The following is a 17318-nucleotide window of genomic DNA, read 5'->3' as shown; positions in this document are numbered from 1 at the left end:
ATTGCTTGATAATTCTTGTATACTTTGAAATGTTCAAATACAGCTATGTACACATGAAAAAAAAAGGTGTATATTTTTAGTTGAGGGAATGATGTGAAAAGTCGGCAGCTCAAATGGAACAGCAAGAAGAACCCGATAGCAGTGTGGTGCATAAATCTCCCCAATTTGTGTACATAATTAAACGGAGCAGTAAGAACCTGACAATATTACCATGCTCTGCTCTGATAACCCTCTTCTTACTGTTTCATCACATCCTTTGATTTAGTGAGACAACATGTGGTAAAAAAATAAATATATACTATTCCGCTTAATTACATTCATCCTGAGCTTGCTCAGCTGTGCTAGAATCTAGAATGCCTGTTTTATACAGGCATTTCTCCTTCTGTTTAAGTTGCAGTACAAAAGGCATTTCATTTCCCTTTCTGCTCTTCAGAATACAAACTTTTTGTGGCACTAGAAGTTGATAGAAAAGGAGACAAGTGAACATTATGGTTGTCGTGTTCACCTTTCTTCATTTCCACAAGTGTGGGATGCAAGGGACTTGGGAGTCTTGTTTGCTGCCAGTTCCTACAGAAATAACAAATGCTTTTCATCAGTCATCACAATGGTGAAATAGATGAAAAAGAGGTTGTGATTGAAGCTTAGAACATTTAAATTGTACATCTCTTTTTGCCAGTTAATTTCTGCATCTTAAAAACTTGAATAATGATCAAAGGTTTTAGGATGCCTTCTAATAAAAGGCAGATATTTATTAATTTATTTATACCTCCTAATTTATTTCTTCTGACTTCAAAAAGGGGGATTGTTATTCCTCTTGTTTACCGAAGTCTTTGTAAAGCTTTCATCCCTCCCTTTTTCCTTAAGTGCAAATGTCAACCGGGTCAAAATGCAGTACCTCAGTGGGCGATACTGAGATTGACAATGTGCTCCCTTGACCGGTGGCTAATGCCAACTGGAGTTGACATGTGGTAATGTGAAGGTTTTTGGTTTTAATTCTGCTGAGCAAATGGACTGGAGAACAGATGACCCTTTGACTGCCGGTGAGCTTTGTCTAAGCCTAGCTGTGTTTGCTTTCAAAGCTGCAGAAGGCTCCTGTTCTTGACAGTCTCCTCATGGACAGGTTGTCCCCTCTGCTCTCTGGCCTGGAGGACTTACTCCTCTCAAAGGGGTTCCGCAGGCCTGTTGCGTTTCGCTGCCTGTCGAGTTTGTCACTGATAGAGTAGCTCTTCCGCGTGTGCTGAGCATACAACATGTTGGACTCCTCTGCAGAGTAGCTGTTGGCTCTCTCTATTTTTGGAAGTGGGATGCTGTTGGCCAGAGTTCTTGCAGCATTGCTGTCTTGAGGAGATAAAGGGATTCCCTTCTTTTCTTTGGCCTCAATGTCTTCATGATCAGAGCTTGGGTGGCTTAGTTCAGCTTCTCTCTCTGGGTGGCAGCATCCCAAGTCTTCCACTTTGCCTCCAAGACTTCCTGGGAAACTGGCCCTCTCTGCGATGGCCTGGGGAGCACTCACACACCTCGTGTCTATACAATCTGTAATACTTGTGTACTCTGCTGTTTTGACTGGGACTCCAAGGCTGCTGAAGTAGCTCCGAGATGGAGAGAACATAAAGCTGTGAGATTTCACAATGGGCGTTTCCTCCAGTATAAATGGAGTTGTAGCCAGGTAACGACTGCTTTTAGATCGCTCTAAAGTGTGATACAAGGGAGGATCTGAATCCCAGGGGATTTGACAGTCGGTGATTTGTGAGTAGTCTGAAGAAAATGCCCTTGTTTCTATTCCAGAGGTTTCCTCATAATCAAGACTCCTGCCAGAAATTTTTTCACCAGGTGTACTGTTAATGTATGCACTGCCAGCTAAAAGGGAAGAGGCTATGTGAGCCTGCAGAGCTGCATCTCCGGGACCAAGAATATTTATGGAGCTCTCGAGAGGTTCTGTGTCAGAATGCATCTCATCCATGGCAGAAACATAGATGTCTATACAAGATGAAGGTCTTCTGGAGTCTGGGGCGATTGACAAAGTGCTTGTAGGGGCTAATGGAGTCTTTCCTTCTTTTGCTATTGAGTGGGAACTGATTGCCCGATGCAGGCTTGGAGATTTTTCCTTAAAAATGCTTTCCAGCTTTTCCAACCCACACTTGTCCTTCATATTTGTTGCATAAAAAGAGTGGCTTCGCATGCGGGGTGTGATCGTAGGCGATGTTGGGGACATGGACTCCTCTCCTGTGGGATCTATGCTTTCCTGAAGCTTGTAAGCGTTTCCTTCCTGACTGTTGAAGCTACTCTGTCTCACGATGTAGGCTGCATCCGTGCAGTCGGATGAGGTCCTGGATCGTATCTTAGTTGTCTCACCTCTCTCTATGCCAGTCATTTTTTCTAAGGCAGTCACCATCCGTCCCATCATGTCTTCCAGCTGAGCAAGCCTGATGTCAACAGTCTGCAGAGAAGCCTTCATGCAGTGCTCTCGCTCATTTACTTCTTCTAGTCGCATGGCCATATTCTCCACCCTTAAAAAGGGAAGAATTAAACAGGTTAATTTCTACAAAGCAGTGATGTTCAGCTAATAGGTCACCAAAATTTTTGACAATGAAGAGGTCTCAAAACCCCAAGGCAACCTACACCACCTCATCTGCTTCAAAACCCTGCTAGAAGAAGTTCCACAAACAAATACCACTGGCTCGGGAAACTGCTCCAGTGGGTTAAACAAGTGACACCTGCTGCATAATGCAGAGAGGAGGATTGGGTGTGATTTATCCTAGGGACAGGACATATTACATAAATGTTGCCATGAATTACTGCCTCTCTTCTGTCACAGCTTCTACTTAGGTTGTTATGAATGAATAATACTTATAGCAGATGACACGTCTCCAATTGTGCCACGGGCAGGACCAGTGCAGCTAACTGCAGAACTAAATGAAGTAAGGAAAACAGGCAATATGCCATAGAAGGTGGCTAACATAATATTTTTTTCTTGGTATTTGCCCCAGATTTACACCAGTTAGTGCTATGTGGACCTAAGCAGATAGTTTCTTTGTTTGCTGATTCATTTTTAGCTTAGATTTATAGAAAAAATACATCAGTTATTTTATTGAATATAGATTATATCAAGTTAAATATGCATGAAAACTGCAGGAAGAGAACACTGATCAAAGCAAATACAGCTCAGAACAGGACACACACACTAAGATTGCTCCATTACTGTGATAGTGCTTTGGGTAGTCTCTGGTAATAGTTTAGGGATTGAAATGATGGATTTTAAAGCAATTTTTTAGCTGCTCTCGTAATATATATATAAAAAATTAGGTTAAAATAGTAAGAGGTAATTGAATGTAAGATTCAATATATGCAATTTAATTTAATTTAAACTTCAGTATATTTTTTCTACATTGTTGATCTGCCTCATTTTAAAATGTTTTCAACTTTAGGTGAATTGTGTACTAATCTGTGCCAATGGCCTTCAACCATTTCAATTCTCTGGCTTCTAAAATGTATCAAGTGAAGGATTTTTGTGGAGTCTGACAATTTTAAACAATGAAATTCCTTTAGCACATATGACTTTTCTTTGCATAATTATTTTTCTCTGGTTGTAGTCCCTATGGCAGACTGGGACTTCCAGTATCTGCCAAAAAAGTACTAAAAGCCACAAATTTACGTAGTTATCTTTGATTGATAGATTACAATTCTGGTTTTCCACATTGCTGTAGACATTGGAAAATGAAGAGAGAAGCAACAAATACCAAATGGCACAATTTCCACGGTTTTCTCTTCACAAGTCTCTTACGCTCTGCCTGTTAGAGTAATTCGTGCTCAAATGTTAATAGGCACACTGTCTGTTGATAGGCACACAAATCATTGCCAGGATTTCTGATGGTATAAATATAATCTTCTACTACTGCTAGTTAATTTTTCAATAGGACAAGTGATCTGATACTGACAACACCATAAACCCTCTTATTTGCCCAGAAGGAAACCAGATTTTAGCAATGAATGAATATTTTGCAGCATTAACGCCCTGTTACGTAATGCTCACCACTTTTGCTGGTGAACACTGAAATCTGACTACGTTGGGGTGATGACCAGCAGCAAACTGCCCACACAAGAGAGGACAGGTAAGAGTGTGACTCTGCTCTCTACAGCAAGTTGCATGTTCCTGTGAGATACAGGCTTTTTCTGTTGAAGTTTGTGTTTTGAAAGCACAAGCACAGCAAATCAAACAGCAGTAACTGTATTGCCATCATCAGACTTCAGTAGATGAATGATCAGGTAATCACTGCTAAGAAATCAACTGGTAGCTTCAAGGAATCTCATTCTTCTCATTATGATTTAGACACCAGTCTGTTTCTAGTTCTACCAGCTTCTCCAACAAAACAGATTAATGTTATTACAAGCACAGGATATAATTCCATAGTGAGAGCAGTGAGAGATGATGATCTCCTTCAAACCTAAAGCTATTAGTTTAATTTAGTCATCTTTAGTTATATATTGCATGTGGCCACTCCAGAATTTTTAACAAATATTATTTCTTTTAGTGATATTCTCTTGTATTAATTAGATGTTCAGTTCTGTACTCATTCATCATACAGAACAGCACCATGATCTGAGAATAAACCTATTAGAAACATGATAAAATGTTTCACATCAGCCAAACACTGTGAATGTAGGAGAATGCGTTCTGGAGAAATACAGCCATAATCTGGTTCTTAAAATTTTTGAATAAGTGAATTTTTCTATTTTTGCATATTCTTGGGAAAATATACTTTCACTCAGTGAATAGACAGCTAGACCTGTATTTCCTTGAGGAACAGTTTTGAATTAAAATACTATTTCAAAATAAGAATGTCTGAGTTTTGCTTTGGATTTTTTTCTCCATGTATACTCAGAAGAGTATATAAACCTTTTAGCAAATCTTACAGTATCCATGTATGATGCCTCCTTTATACCTATGCTTTTCCTTACAGCAAGATTTAGTCAACTTATTAGAAGGTGCCAAGCCATCCTAACAGAATGAGAAGAGAAAAAGAGGAGGCTACATATAAAACATGCATCCAGGTGTGCTGCTGAAGCTCAAAAATTTTTAATAGTGAAACAAACATGGACTATATGAGGACAATATTCAGTAACCAGGAAAAAAATAAGAGATCAGAACTTAGATTTTATATTACCTGTTATGAGCCTTTTTGATTACAGTTTGAGAGATGATAACTTTTGCTGACATTCATGTTGGCTTATTTATTTTTAACCTTTGAACTTAAGTTCACTAGTAATTTAATTAAAATCATTCTTTAATGGGAGTAAGGCGCTCTTTTCCGAAGTGGACCTCTTAACTGAATGCTAGAATTAGGCTCACAAATCCCTTTGTCTAACTATGTCCATTTTTAAGGCATCGTTTATACTTCAAAATCCTTTTCAACTGCCATAAGGACTGTGGACACTGGCGCTTTTGATAGGTGATTGCTGAATGATTTTATTTAAATAAAACATAGATAGCAATTCCCAGGACTGTAACAGGGTATTGGTACTTTACCTGACCTCTTTTGGTAAAGCAGTGCTTACGTGAGCAGCCAGTTTTCCCAGGTGCAGTGCTTTCTGCAAGATAAGGATGTTGGGTTGTCCTGGCTGCATTCCCATTGGAGTCTAACACCACTTAACTCTTTTATGACCAAAGAGAGATGTCACTAGATTCACAGACCCTTCCTGCTGTCATTCTTTATGTGTAGGTGGATCTTGTAGTCTCAGTCCCTTTTATCAAAACAAAGCTATTTCTGTGCACTTCTGCCTGCCAGCTCTGAAATCAAGGTAATAGCTATGTCATCATCCACATGGATGCTGTAAGTGTAATTGCATTGCAAACTGTAAAGTGCTGTACTAATGGATACCATAGAGTACCAAAGATGACATAATAATATCTACTCTAGCCAGCATATTTGCTTTTCAAATACTGTTATGATGTGACCCTGCTTCCTTTGAAATCAACAAGAGGTTTTGCATGGGCTTTGAAAGAGTCGAGACCTGTCCATACAGAACAAATGTTACTAAAGAGATTGTTTCAGTGGCTTCATGCCAGATCAAGAAAAATAGTGCAGTCTTTTTTGATCATATTATACATGTCTCTGTGCTGGTCAAGATGTAACACAATGATTAGAAAGGAAGATGCTCAAGGAAAGGTTGTGATTCTTCTGCTCTATACTGGAACAAGGCACTATAAGATTTTCACTTAAATTAGAGATAAGGACTCTTTCCTATAAAACAGGGTCAGCACAGAGTGCAAAGGCAGCTTTTATTTATTAATTTTCAAGGACTTACAGCATTCACATGATTTAGGGGAGGACCCAGCTGGACTACTTCTCATTTACAGATCTTCAAACATACCTCTTCCTTCCTTTCCCACCAAAAGGAAAGTTATGCCCAGATATTTGGACCAGCATCTATGATTTTCAGCTCAGTTCTGTGACCACTGGACCATCAGAACACAAGAAAAAAACTACTCACTTGGACCATTAGCCCACCATCTTACTCTGAAGGGTATGTAATTCTTTCTTCCTTATATTCTCCAGTTTCTAAGCATTTTTTGCTCAAAAACTTTATGGGCTCAGTATAAACTCTATGTATTTAGCAGTCCTTACTGGATTACTTTTCCTGTAAGCTCAATATAAACTCTATGTATTTAGCAGTCCTTACTGGATTACTTTTCCTGTAAGCTTGTCTTGTCTCTGTTTGAATGAATCTAGCTTCTTTTAGACCTCAAAAACTTTCAAGAATTTGTTCTGTTCCACTACTTACTGCATGAAAAAATCACCTATTTTTCATTTATTTTGAATCTGGAATGCTGTTAAATTATTCTATTGCTCCCCTATACCTTGTTCTGGGAGTGTTCTGGGAGTGACAGTAAACAATTAATTTCTACTCACCCTCTCCTTGCACTCATAATTATATAGACCTCTATAATTTCATCTCTCATTTATCTCTTCCACACCAGTAAAGCTGGATTCCTTGGCCATAACAAAGAAATCATTCCATGCCTTACTAACTTCCCATCTAATATCCTTTTCTAAAATATATGTTTTAGGAGTTCCTGGTTTTCAGTAATGCAGATAATTAAAGGATACTATATCTTCCAATCTTGCCCTGGTATAGATTTATTTCAGAATCAAATTAACAGCATGTTTCCTTGCCTACAGAAAGCATAGTTTAGGTATAGCTGAATCAGGGGCAGCACTAGAAGATTAAGTATAAGGAGGAGAGTGTTATATTTGTGTAATCAATGAAAATGACAACTCACCTGACCTCTGTTATTCAAATTAAAGTGGAGTTTTCAGCTAGTGGAGTATTCATTAGTTCATAAGTTTTATGAATATCTGACAGGATAAAATATTTATTGGCAAAAGTGCTAAGAATCAAACACAAACTCTGTCCTCAAAATCTGAGCTCGGCAGTGTTCTATGAAAGCATATAAGCACCATGGCAGATCAACAGAGCTTTTAGGACTGATGGATTTGAAGACTGGCAACTTCCACTAAATTAAGGTAGTACTTTTGTCCTCTGTGCATTGTTGTAGGTAAAATGTCCTGTTCCATTTAAAATCCATGTCAAGATCGCTGCTGGTCTCAATGAAACTAGCTTACCTAGCAAGGCCCTCCTGAAACAAGGCTTGCTCCTTATTTGAACGGCTAGTGGGTGAGAGCTAAAGTATTATTTTTGTTGAGGAACTCTAATTTACTCTCCCATTGTGTTCTGACTGCTTGTACCTTAAGTTCTGCTTTAAGAACTGAAATGCAAGAATAAGTGGTGTCTCTCACTACATGAGGTATTTTCTAACACAACTGGTTAAAAGATTCACTTTTTCAAACTTATCGTGCAATGATTTGGGTTGGAAGGGACCTTAAACATCATCTAGTTCCTGCCTCTGTCAGGGAAACCTTCCAGTAAATCAGGTTCCTCAGAGCCCCACCCAACTTATCCTTGAACACATTTGCTCTAGCAAAAAAAAGAGAAAAATAATTCACCACCTTTTATCACTCTACTTTTTAGTTAAGACTTGTCAAAAGTACCTCAGATTTTTCCCTTTTCAAGAAAAAGAAAGGAAAAATAAGAATGGCAACAGAAACACATTTCCAGATCAATTTATGAGAACAAACAAAAAAAGTGCACCTTTCTGAAGTCACACGAATTCTTTCATCATTGGAGGAATTGAATCTGTCATCCTTTTCTCTAAAATATTCTTCTATGCACTGTTCTTCAAAATCATGGACCTTTTTCAGTTCATCCTCAGTTATGAAAAGCTCTGTGGAAACAGTTGAGAAATGTGAATTTGGCAAATATTAACATGTGAAATTAACTACATATTTATTGTGAAATTCATGGAGTAAACTTTCAAAAGCAGGCTTCAAAATTTATGTGGCATTTTGATATGAAAGCAGATAGATACTGCTAATTGCCAAATTAGTGGCTTCAGTTATTTATGATTCTGGATATAGAAACACTTAAGCAGGCAAATGGTGAGCAAACATGAATACATTTGGATTGCATGGGGTCTAAACACAGCTGCTGTTCTGGTCCTGGAGACATGGTGGAAGCCAAAGCCCACCTGTAATCTAAACAAATATAATGACACTAGCAGACTACTAGGACAGGAGTCTGAGGGTACAGGAGTCTGTTTGATGTGTCAAGAACTGATATCTGCAGGCAGCAGCATCATGGGAGTGGGAGGAGAGCAGTCTGGTTGCACTTCCATCTCCAGCACCACACGTGTCTCCCGCTCTTTCCTCGTAAAGAAGTGGACTATGGCATGGACTAATGTTGGGAAGAGATGCACAACCCTAGCTCCCTGCCTCTGGCACATAAACTGAGGGAGGTGGAGATCTACTTTGAAGAGTTAGATAGAGAAGAAAAGAGAAAGTATTAGCAAAATAATCTGACAGGTTTTCCATCATAGCTATGGGAGTACATATTAAAGTGTGTGGAGAAACTACTCCTCCAGTTTAAGTCAGTGTCAAGGAGAGAATATGTATACAAAATTTCTTTTCACCATCTCTCATCTTATCTAGGCAAAAAGTGTGTTGGGCAGAAGTATGTGCTGTTTGCTCAAAAAGTAGTAATGTTCTCTCTGTGTTTTCAAAAATAAAACTGGAAGTGTGATGGACTCTAAGAAGAATTCCAGCAACAACAGACCTCTAAATAAACACCTTTGATTTGAAGGACCAAATTGGGTAACACCCCAAAAAATTCCAGAAACACACAGCCCCATTACCACTACAAAGAGAACAAAGGGTTGGACAGTGCAGGTGGAACTAAATTCTTCAAGGAAGATTTTTGCAGGTTAAAGTTGTTCTTTTGCTCAAAAGGTTATCAAGGTGCTGGACTTGTCTTCATGCCTGTCAAACATTACACATTACCAATGGTATTGGGCAGTCCACTCTGTGAATTGTCTAAGGCTTACTTAATCCATAGTCTCTCTCATCTGGATCAGTTTCATGCTTCCGCCATCTGCAGCAGAGGTGTTGGAATATCATAGTCATGTGGCTGAAAATGATCAGAGGTGGTGGGAGAACAGGTCTTTCGTGGAATGTCATGATTAGCTGGTATCTTTGAAACTTCCATACTTGGTTAGATATAGATTTGACTTCAAAAAATGTGTTACTAGAAGGCAAGAAGAGGAAAATAACATCAGATTGAAATGGTTTTGGGTACTTTGCCAAAGTTGATATGACAGCATCTTAACTAGACACATTTCACTAATATTGGTGAATGTTTCCTTGTCACAGAAATGGGAAGCAGAACAAAATAATAAGTTTGTGCTTCGGCAAAGCACAATGGCCATCAGCCTTTTCAAAGTATCTTGTTATTGTGTATATCTGTTGTGAACAACCACTGAGTCTTACAGCAATCCATTGAGATAAAACATTTTTATTCTTGTTTTCCATATTGGGAGTGAATGATGTCATAACTGAACTTTACATTTTTTTGGCTTATTTGTCCTGATTCTCATCAGGTGTCTGTCCTTGGAAATAAGCACAATGAGAAGAAGTTGGCATTTCCCTCATTCCCTGGAGACAAACTACTGCCTCCTTCCTTCTCACCCTCACTTTTCTGAAAACGTTTCTGAGCCAAAGCCTGTAGCTCAGCAGCCTTCACAGCGTGTGAACAACGTGCATCCTCCCCAAGCCCATACTTTGCAATGTGTCACTCACTTGAAAACAGCAATGAGGAGGTTCACCAAAAGGATGTTTGCTACCAAGAGGTAACAGGCCATGATGGCGGGAACAATCCATGCTCCTGTCTTGCAGGGAGGTAACTGGATTATTTTGCCATCTTCTCTGGTTTCATTTTGACCACAAGGAGCTGGGAACAAAGATACGGGGAAAAAAAAAGGAATGAATCTTACTTTTTCAGTTCTTCTTACAGAAATATTTAAATATTTATAAAGGCCTGCCTGCCAAGACAACATCTTCCAAATAACAGTGGCATTGACACTTCCCCCAAGAAATTTGTGCTTGCTATCACAGATTTTACAGGCTGCAGTTTTTGTTGTTTGCTGTGTGTTATTCACTGTGAATGTCAAGATATTCCCAGCAGAACTTGTAGGAGACATGCTTGGTGTGAGTAAGCTGCCTGTTTGCATACAGCTAAAATACCATGGTACTCTTGTGGTAATTAGTGGCTCTGCAAATGAAATGATCAAAATGTTTAATCCTGCAAAAAAGCTTGCATATTATTTCTTTAATGGTGAAAACTCGTTCTTTTTAAATTGACTGAGAGGCATGTGATAAATAAGGAAAAGGCAGTATATGAAAGTAAATTAAAGAGTAGCCATTTATTGCTGTGCACTCTGCTGCCCAAATCCCTCTAGGACGTACTCATAATGACTTTCTGCTATTAAGGACTTTTGACTGCATGCCTAGAAACAGTGGGGGAGATGATCAAGTCTTTACTGTATCAGGTAAAGGGACATGTAAGCAGCAGAGATGCCACCTGTTTCTTCCACAAATATGTTGGAATCAAAATGTTCTCAGTATTAATGTTGTAGAACTGAAGCAAGGGGAGAGAAAACATGGTTAAATAGTTTTCCCTGCTTGTTTTTTAATATGCCCTCATGTGCTGTAGTAGGTGATCCGCATTTGCAAGCATGGGTTCAGTTTATGTCTTTCTAGCTTCAGTCCTAGTAGTCCTATGTATCTCTCTAATCAGTTCTTCAAGAAAATAATTGAAGCAGCACCTTACGCATACAAACCATTTTAAATGGTAACTTTTGCACAGCCCTGCTGCTTTTTTCCTCTCATCCCCATCAAAAAGAAGTTTAACTGAGAAATTTTCAAAGTGCTCAACACTGATGCAGTTCCTACTGATATCAATGACAGTTTTCCACTGACTTAATGAAAAACAAAGTTTGCTGATGCTGTATGTTTTGTAAAATTTCATCATATGACAATAAATCCGTATTTCCAGTACCAACTACTGGACCTTCTCAAAAACGTTCTTCTGAACTTGGTTCACAGAGCTTGAAATTCAACTGTGGATGTCTGTACTGGCAACCACATTACACTGTGTGTGATTTGGGTACTTGATTTATAGGCACCACACATAAATGTTAGGCTATTACATACAGAAGTATTATAGTCATATGGGATGGAAGACTACAGGATAAATCTGCTTTGAACATGGGATCTCCAAAAATATTCAACTCACAGAAAAAGAAATTACAAAGTCAAATACAAGCAATACTGATTTTTACAAGCAGCTCTGTTGGGTCTGAACACATGGCATCACTAGTCCTTCCTTCTTACAAAAATACATTTTTTTACTGGAACAGCCTGAGAGTATGCATTTCTTTATTTTTCAGTAAGCATCACTTTGCAGATCATTTTAAGGCAGTGGTAATTTCATGCTTCCCACACTGCTTCAAGCAGCAGCTTCATTTAGACATTGAAAATGCCTTCAGTGAGCTGTTGTGAGTGCGGGACTATGTGCACTTAGCTTTCATCCAGGAGAAATTGGGACGTTCAATATCTCTTGCTATTAGCACTCAGTGTGAGACTTACATCTCTGTTTGTCTGGAAACACTAACTTGCTCACATCTGGAGTCAGATCTACAAAATCCAACACAACACAATATCAAAACCCAGCATGATTTCACCAGTAATGGAACAATCACTATATCAGTTGATGAAACCTGTTTTCCTTTTGTGTGCTGAAAACAGAAGAAATAATGTCTTCAATAATGAGAGAAATTTATGAAAGACACATTTTAAATGTTAGAGCAATGAGATAAAAAATGCAGCTCCAAATCTGGTTAAAATTCTATTATCCCATTTTTTTTTTTTGTTTCTAAAACACACTAGAATTTAATCTGAAAAAATAATCAGCCTCAACAGCTAACAAGACAAAAAATATTTCTCTAGCTCTACTTGCCGACAACAGTTGGTTTATGACACACAGTGATGGCCAAATTAGACTTCCTATGCAGACAAGTTCCCACACTCTATTCTATGCATCCCTTGCTGTTCAGCTTGTCCTGAAGGTTTGCAAAAGTTTTTCTCTTTTGCACGTTCTGTTGTGGATACAGTTTTTAAATAAAATGAGAATACCCACCGCTTGCCTTACTTTATGGAGAACTGAGCCACCACTTAATCATCAGATCTTCAGCTGCATGAGAAAATGTACGATGTGTGTCCAAAAGGCAGAAGCCTGTGTTCCCCGGCACATTGCTGAACATGTTCATTCATTTTTAAACTATAAAGTTTATTTTAAAGGATTGTTTCCCCCAACTATTAATTAAAAATTTGTTTAAAACAATTATTCCCAGGAAACCAGAAATTTCTCTCTCTGTGAAAAAGGACAGAGGACTCTGGCAGGAGGCTAAAGATAGCAATGATACTATTTTTAGATAACAAAGATCCTTGTTTATATTTAAGAAATTAAAATACTGTTTGTATGGTGTGAGAAGACTTCGTATGGTAACCTGGGACTATTGGCCTCCCCCACCTGCAGATGTAGAGTCCCAAGCACATCTTGTCTCCCTATTACAGTAACCTGGGGTAGATCACTCCCTCCATCCACCTCTGCGTGTACACCTGCACAGGTGCCAGCATGGTGCCCGGCTGCAGATCCCACAATCCAGGCAGCAGCACCTGCATTACACCCGCAAGGTCCCTGATGAGCAGAACAGAACGTTGCACACGTGTGGTTCACTAATAGGTGCCAGTTTCGTGATCCACCCCTGCGGTGCTTTCCCTGAGCCCGATTTCCAAGCAGGGCTCCACTGCCCTGGGTCACCATTGGATCAGTGCCAGTGTCACAGGGCTCCCACTGTGGTAATGCTATGCTTTCCACAAAGCCAAAGTTTTCACTTGCTGAGTGCTGTGCCTCATCCCTGAGGAATCTGCACCTGCCTTTCATGTGTAATAACATTTGACCATTTTAATCATTTTTTGAGAAATGAAGTAATTTTTGTGGTATGTGCAGTAACATACTGTGTTAACAAACTTTCTCAAAGCACAAATTAACATGCAGGAAAACTTAGTTATCTGTTTTAAATTATAGCCTTGCTTTAACAAATGACACAGAATACTTAATTCTAATGAAATGCTTTACTAAAGAAAATTCTGTTAGTATAACAATATGCCAATCTCATGTAACTGAAAAACCCAGCAACTCTGATACTTACAGGCCATTGGATAAAGGCTGGACATTATGTCCTGAGCTCAGGTTTTAGAAAATTATCAATGGTTGGAGTTTTAATTTCAATTACATGCATTAACTGCACGCAGATTTCAAACACTGTATCCTCATACCTGTAAATGTACATAATTTTTGCATCTTGTTTCATTTTTCATAATCTTCTCCTACACTTATTTTTCCTTCTTGACTCTCATTTACAGTTTCCTGTATGGGTTCCTGCTACATGCCTAACCCTTCCTGTTTCCTGGCCAGAAAATACAACATTAACCCAAGTCTTTGTGTGTCTCAGGCTTAAAGCAGAGGCAGAACTCAGGAAGAATTTGTTTCACTGCTGGTATTACTGTCATGACATGGGCACTGCTCATTTTTACTGTGTATTGGGTGGAGGGCTTTGGAAATAAAGCTTGCGGATTTCTGCATCATGAATAGTTTTTTGCCTTTGATGTAAACTTGTCACATATGAATGGATATAACTTTTACAATACAAGTTGATTTGTTTGAAATCACAAGAAACTGCTGAATGTTTTCTTATGATCTAAAATAATACGGGAACAAATAAGTGCACCTTCCAATTTTGATCCACAATTAACCCAAAGGATGTGAAAGCATTTTATGATTTTTGAACCAAATGTCTAAGCAATCTTACTAGCTTGCCAGGCTGGTAAATATTGAAAAATAATCCAATAAATGTTTAGTAAGCTGCCTAGAGCTATCCACTTCTTCCCTACAAAGTATCCAAATCTGTGAATTTCCCAAAGTTGCTCTGTTCATCAGTAGAAACATCCAGGGTGCTGAACAGTGCACTTCAAAATTTTCTTCTAAATTACTTCAAAATTTTCTTTAACTACAGCATCCCGACCTTACGTGTTGCTTCTTGCCCCAGGCCACATTAAAAGTGGATTTGAAGGTCTCTTCAATCTACTTGTATTTTAATCATAATTTATAGTAAATCCTTGTCTTTTTCTTGTTCACTTTGGTGCTTTTTGCCTCCTCCTACTCCCCTACTCCCCCCATTAAAAATAGTCAACCAAATGGAACCCAAAATATAACCTCAGAAGTGCTAGGAATGGAATACTGCTGCAACTCTGGCCAGAGAAAGTTTCAAAATGGTTTGCAGGATGTGCAAAAATTTTATCCACTACCTTTGTCTAACAATGCTAAAAATACTGCCACAGGTATGATTTATTCTGTTTTGTGCAAAGCTGCTTTGTTTGTTCTAATTCCAGAATGATCCATGCAAATGACAGGCCTCACAGAAAGCTCCTATCAAGTCATGAAAATCATATAGCCTGTAAGATCATAAAGAGTTTAGTATATATTTTCAATTTATACTACAAACACTTCGAGAACTATAAAAAAAATAAATCTATCAGACCAAGAAATTTAAAGAATTTTTAAAAAACTTTTGTAGTTACAGTACTTTCCTCTGAAATTCACTGGATAGTTAAAACATTGTGTATAATTGTCTCTTATCTTCTGAAACAACTGCATTCCGGTTACTTGATATTCCTCCAATAGAACCAAAAGAGAAGGAGACCCCATCTTTTTCTCCTAAACTATGTAGGTTTTTCCAAAAAAGGAGTACACACAAGAAATAAACACAATTCAGACTGATCTTCAGATTCCAGATGGCACTGGAAGTGCTGTCAGCTGGTAAGAAAATACAGATGGAAATCTGACATGTGAGACACCAGGCAAATCTGAAAAACTGCCCAAAACAAAGAACTAGAACCCATGTTGGCTAACAGCAGGTTCAGTGGCTTTGACTTCTGCATATAGGAAACTGTGAGGTCTGATGCAAAAACACAAACCCATGTAGGCTAATAGTGGGTTCAGTTGCTTTGTCTTCTGAATATAGGAAAATGTGAGGTCTGATTCTAATTTTCTAGAGATGACCACCATTTATGTCATCTATCTACATTTTTTTACCAAGCAAACTCACCTTTCCTCTTCAGTATTTCCTATATACTTCTGTACCCATAGTATCCTGGAGGGGCAGATAGTTTTGGAAGGTGAAAACAATGTTCTTCACATGTGAGAACCGTGCTAAGAATTTTTCTGGCTAGAACTGCCAGCAATAGTGCCAATGTGAGGTGAATTGAGGCAGAGATTTTACAGTGTTTGTGGATTTCCTTCTGGACAGGCATTCACTAAAGCAGCTACGTGGCTGGCTGCTGCCCCATGGATCCCATTGGGTAGCACGAGGCTCAGATGTAATAGGAAAGGCAGCATAAAGACAAGAAAGTGGTATGTCCAATCACTAGTTCCCTGACCTCGATCCTCCTTCCTTCTCCAACTATCAGTGGATAATAAAATATCTTTATTCAACTATGTAATTGATACCAGTCTAATTTTTTCAATTTATCAAGCTCTTATTATTATTATTCCTTTCCTGAAATATATTAATGTTTCATTTCTCAACCTTTAAATAATTCATAAATTTTATTAGCTTGCCGCCTCCTTTCAATTCTCCAGTCTAAGCCTTTATTTGAATCCCAATAGTTGCTAACTGGGATTCTCTAGTCTCAAGTCAAAACTCAATAGCCCAAGGTGGCTCCAGTCATTATTGATGTTTTGATGGGTTGCACTTTTCCGTGAAGTGGCTTTGCTAATCTCTGCTCTTGCATAGTTCCAAAAGTTGTGTCATGTAATTGGTAAAACATTCTGAGTAGACAACATGGTATGTGTAACCTTCTGTCCATGTCAGATCAGCTAAAAAGAACTAGCTGAATAGCTCGAGATAGTTGGAGGAACAATATGGTCTAATAAATCTCAATTGTGCCTCCTTTGTTTACAGACCATACTCTACTCATTTCCTGCTCAAAACCTGGAGGAAGACCATTATGATCGTACTGTGACAGTAAAGTCTGTCTTTTCTAGTTTTCCATTCCCAAAGTCCTTATGGTGCTGGGTTGTGGACCTCATGGGTAGCTGGGATTGAAAGGGCACCAGAAATGCAGGATGTCTCCATTATTAGCAGCAGTCACTCTTCCATATGTTACTGTCTGTGGTTGCTCCCCAGCACTATCTTAGGCATACTCAAAAGTTCTTACTTTTCCCAAGCTTCATTCAAGAATTGCTTAAGCTGGCCATTCAAGTTCTGCATCTTTTTTTTATGAAGCACCTGCTTAATATGACAAGATTTTTGGAAAGTGGTGGTCCTGTCTGTGATGAACTGATAGTCCAGGAGACTATCAGACTACTTTGAGACTGGTTTTGCTGTTTTTGTTGAATTTACCCGGAAATTTGAACACAGTGGTAAAAGATTTACTTTCCTTTCCCGCTCCCCCTCCCTCCCCTTTACAACTGGTTTATAGTCAGGAATTTGTAGATATGTAGTATTTATGTACATCACTGATAATAAACACCAGTGAATAGTGTATTCATATTCCCAGAAGTGAGGACATAATCTGTCCTCACTTTTGAGTTGAAGGTGAGATCACAAGCCAACAGGACACTAACACATACTCCAGTTAACATTTCATTACAAAATAAAATGAAATGTCTTAGGACAAGATGGCACAATCTTAAGCTCTGCCAGAGGAAGTTTAGGTTGGATATTGGGAAAAAATTGTTTATGGAGAGAGTAATCAGATTTTGGAATGGGCTGCCCAGGGAGGTGGTGGATTCACCATCCCTGGAAG

The 17318-nt window shown here is 38.7% G+C and overlaps 1 protein-coding gene across 5 annotated transcripts in view; it reads right to left on the bottom strand.

The window, feature by feature from the left end:
* Positions 1 to 376: 376 nt before the first annotated feature.
* Positions 377 to 17318, bottom strand: part of TRPM3 (transient receptor potential cation channel subfamily M member 3) — a 386166-nt gene continuing 369224 nt past the window's right edge. For 4 of the 5 annotated variants that reach the window (XM_039384840.1, XM_039384841.1, XM_027752176.2 and 1 more), the window contains 4 exons: positions 10188 to 10338; positions 9437 to 9636; positions 8149 to 8281; positions 1058 to 2507 (listed from right to left, as the gene is read on the bottom strand). In XM_039384840.1, the coding sequence (XP_039240774.1) occupies positions 1058 to 2507; positions 8149 to 8281; positions 9437 to 9636; positions 10188 to 10338 (1934 nt within the window). Of the gene's footprint in view, positions 2508 to 8148; positions 8282 to 9436; positions 9637 to 10187; positions 10339 to 17318 lie in introns of all 5 variants that reach the window. The other variant, XM_027752172.2, reaches the window with a different exon arrangement.

Source organism: Pipra filicauda, unplaced genomic scaffold (assembly GCF_003945595.2).
Source record: "Pipra filicauda isolate LSUMZ 115617 unplaced genomic scaffold, ASM394559v2 scaffold37_size4185640_pilon, whole genome shotgun sequence".
Classification (NCBI taxonomy): Eukaryota; Metazoa; Chordata; class Aves; order Passeriformes; family Pipridae; genus Pipra; species Pipra filicauda.
This window is presented reverse-complemented; position numbering and strand designations above follow the sequence as displayed.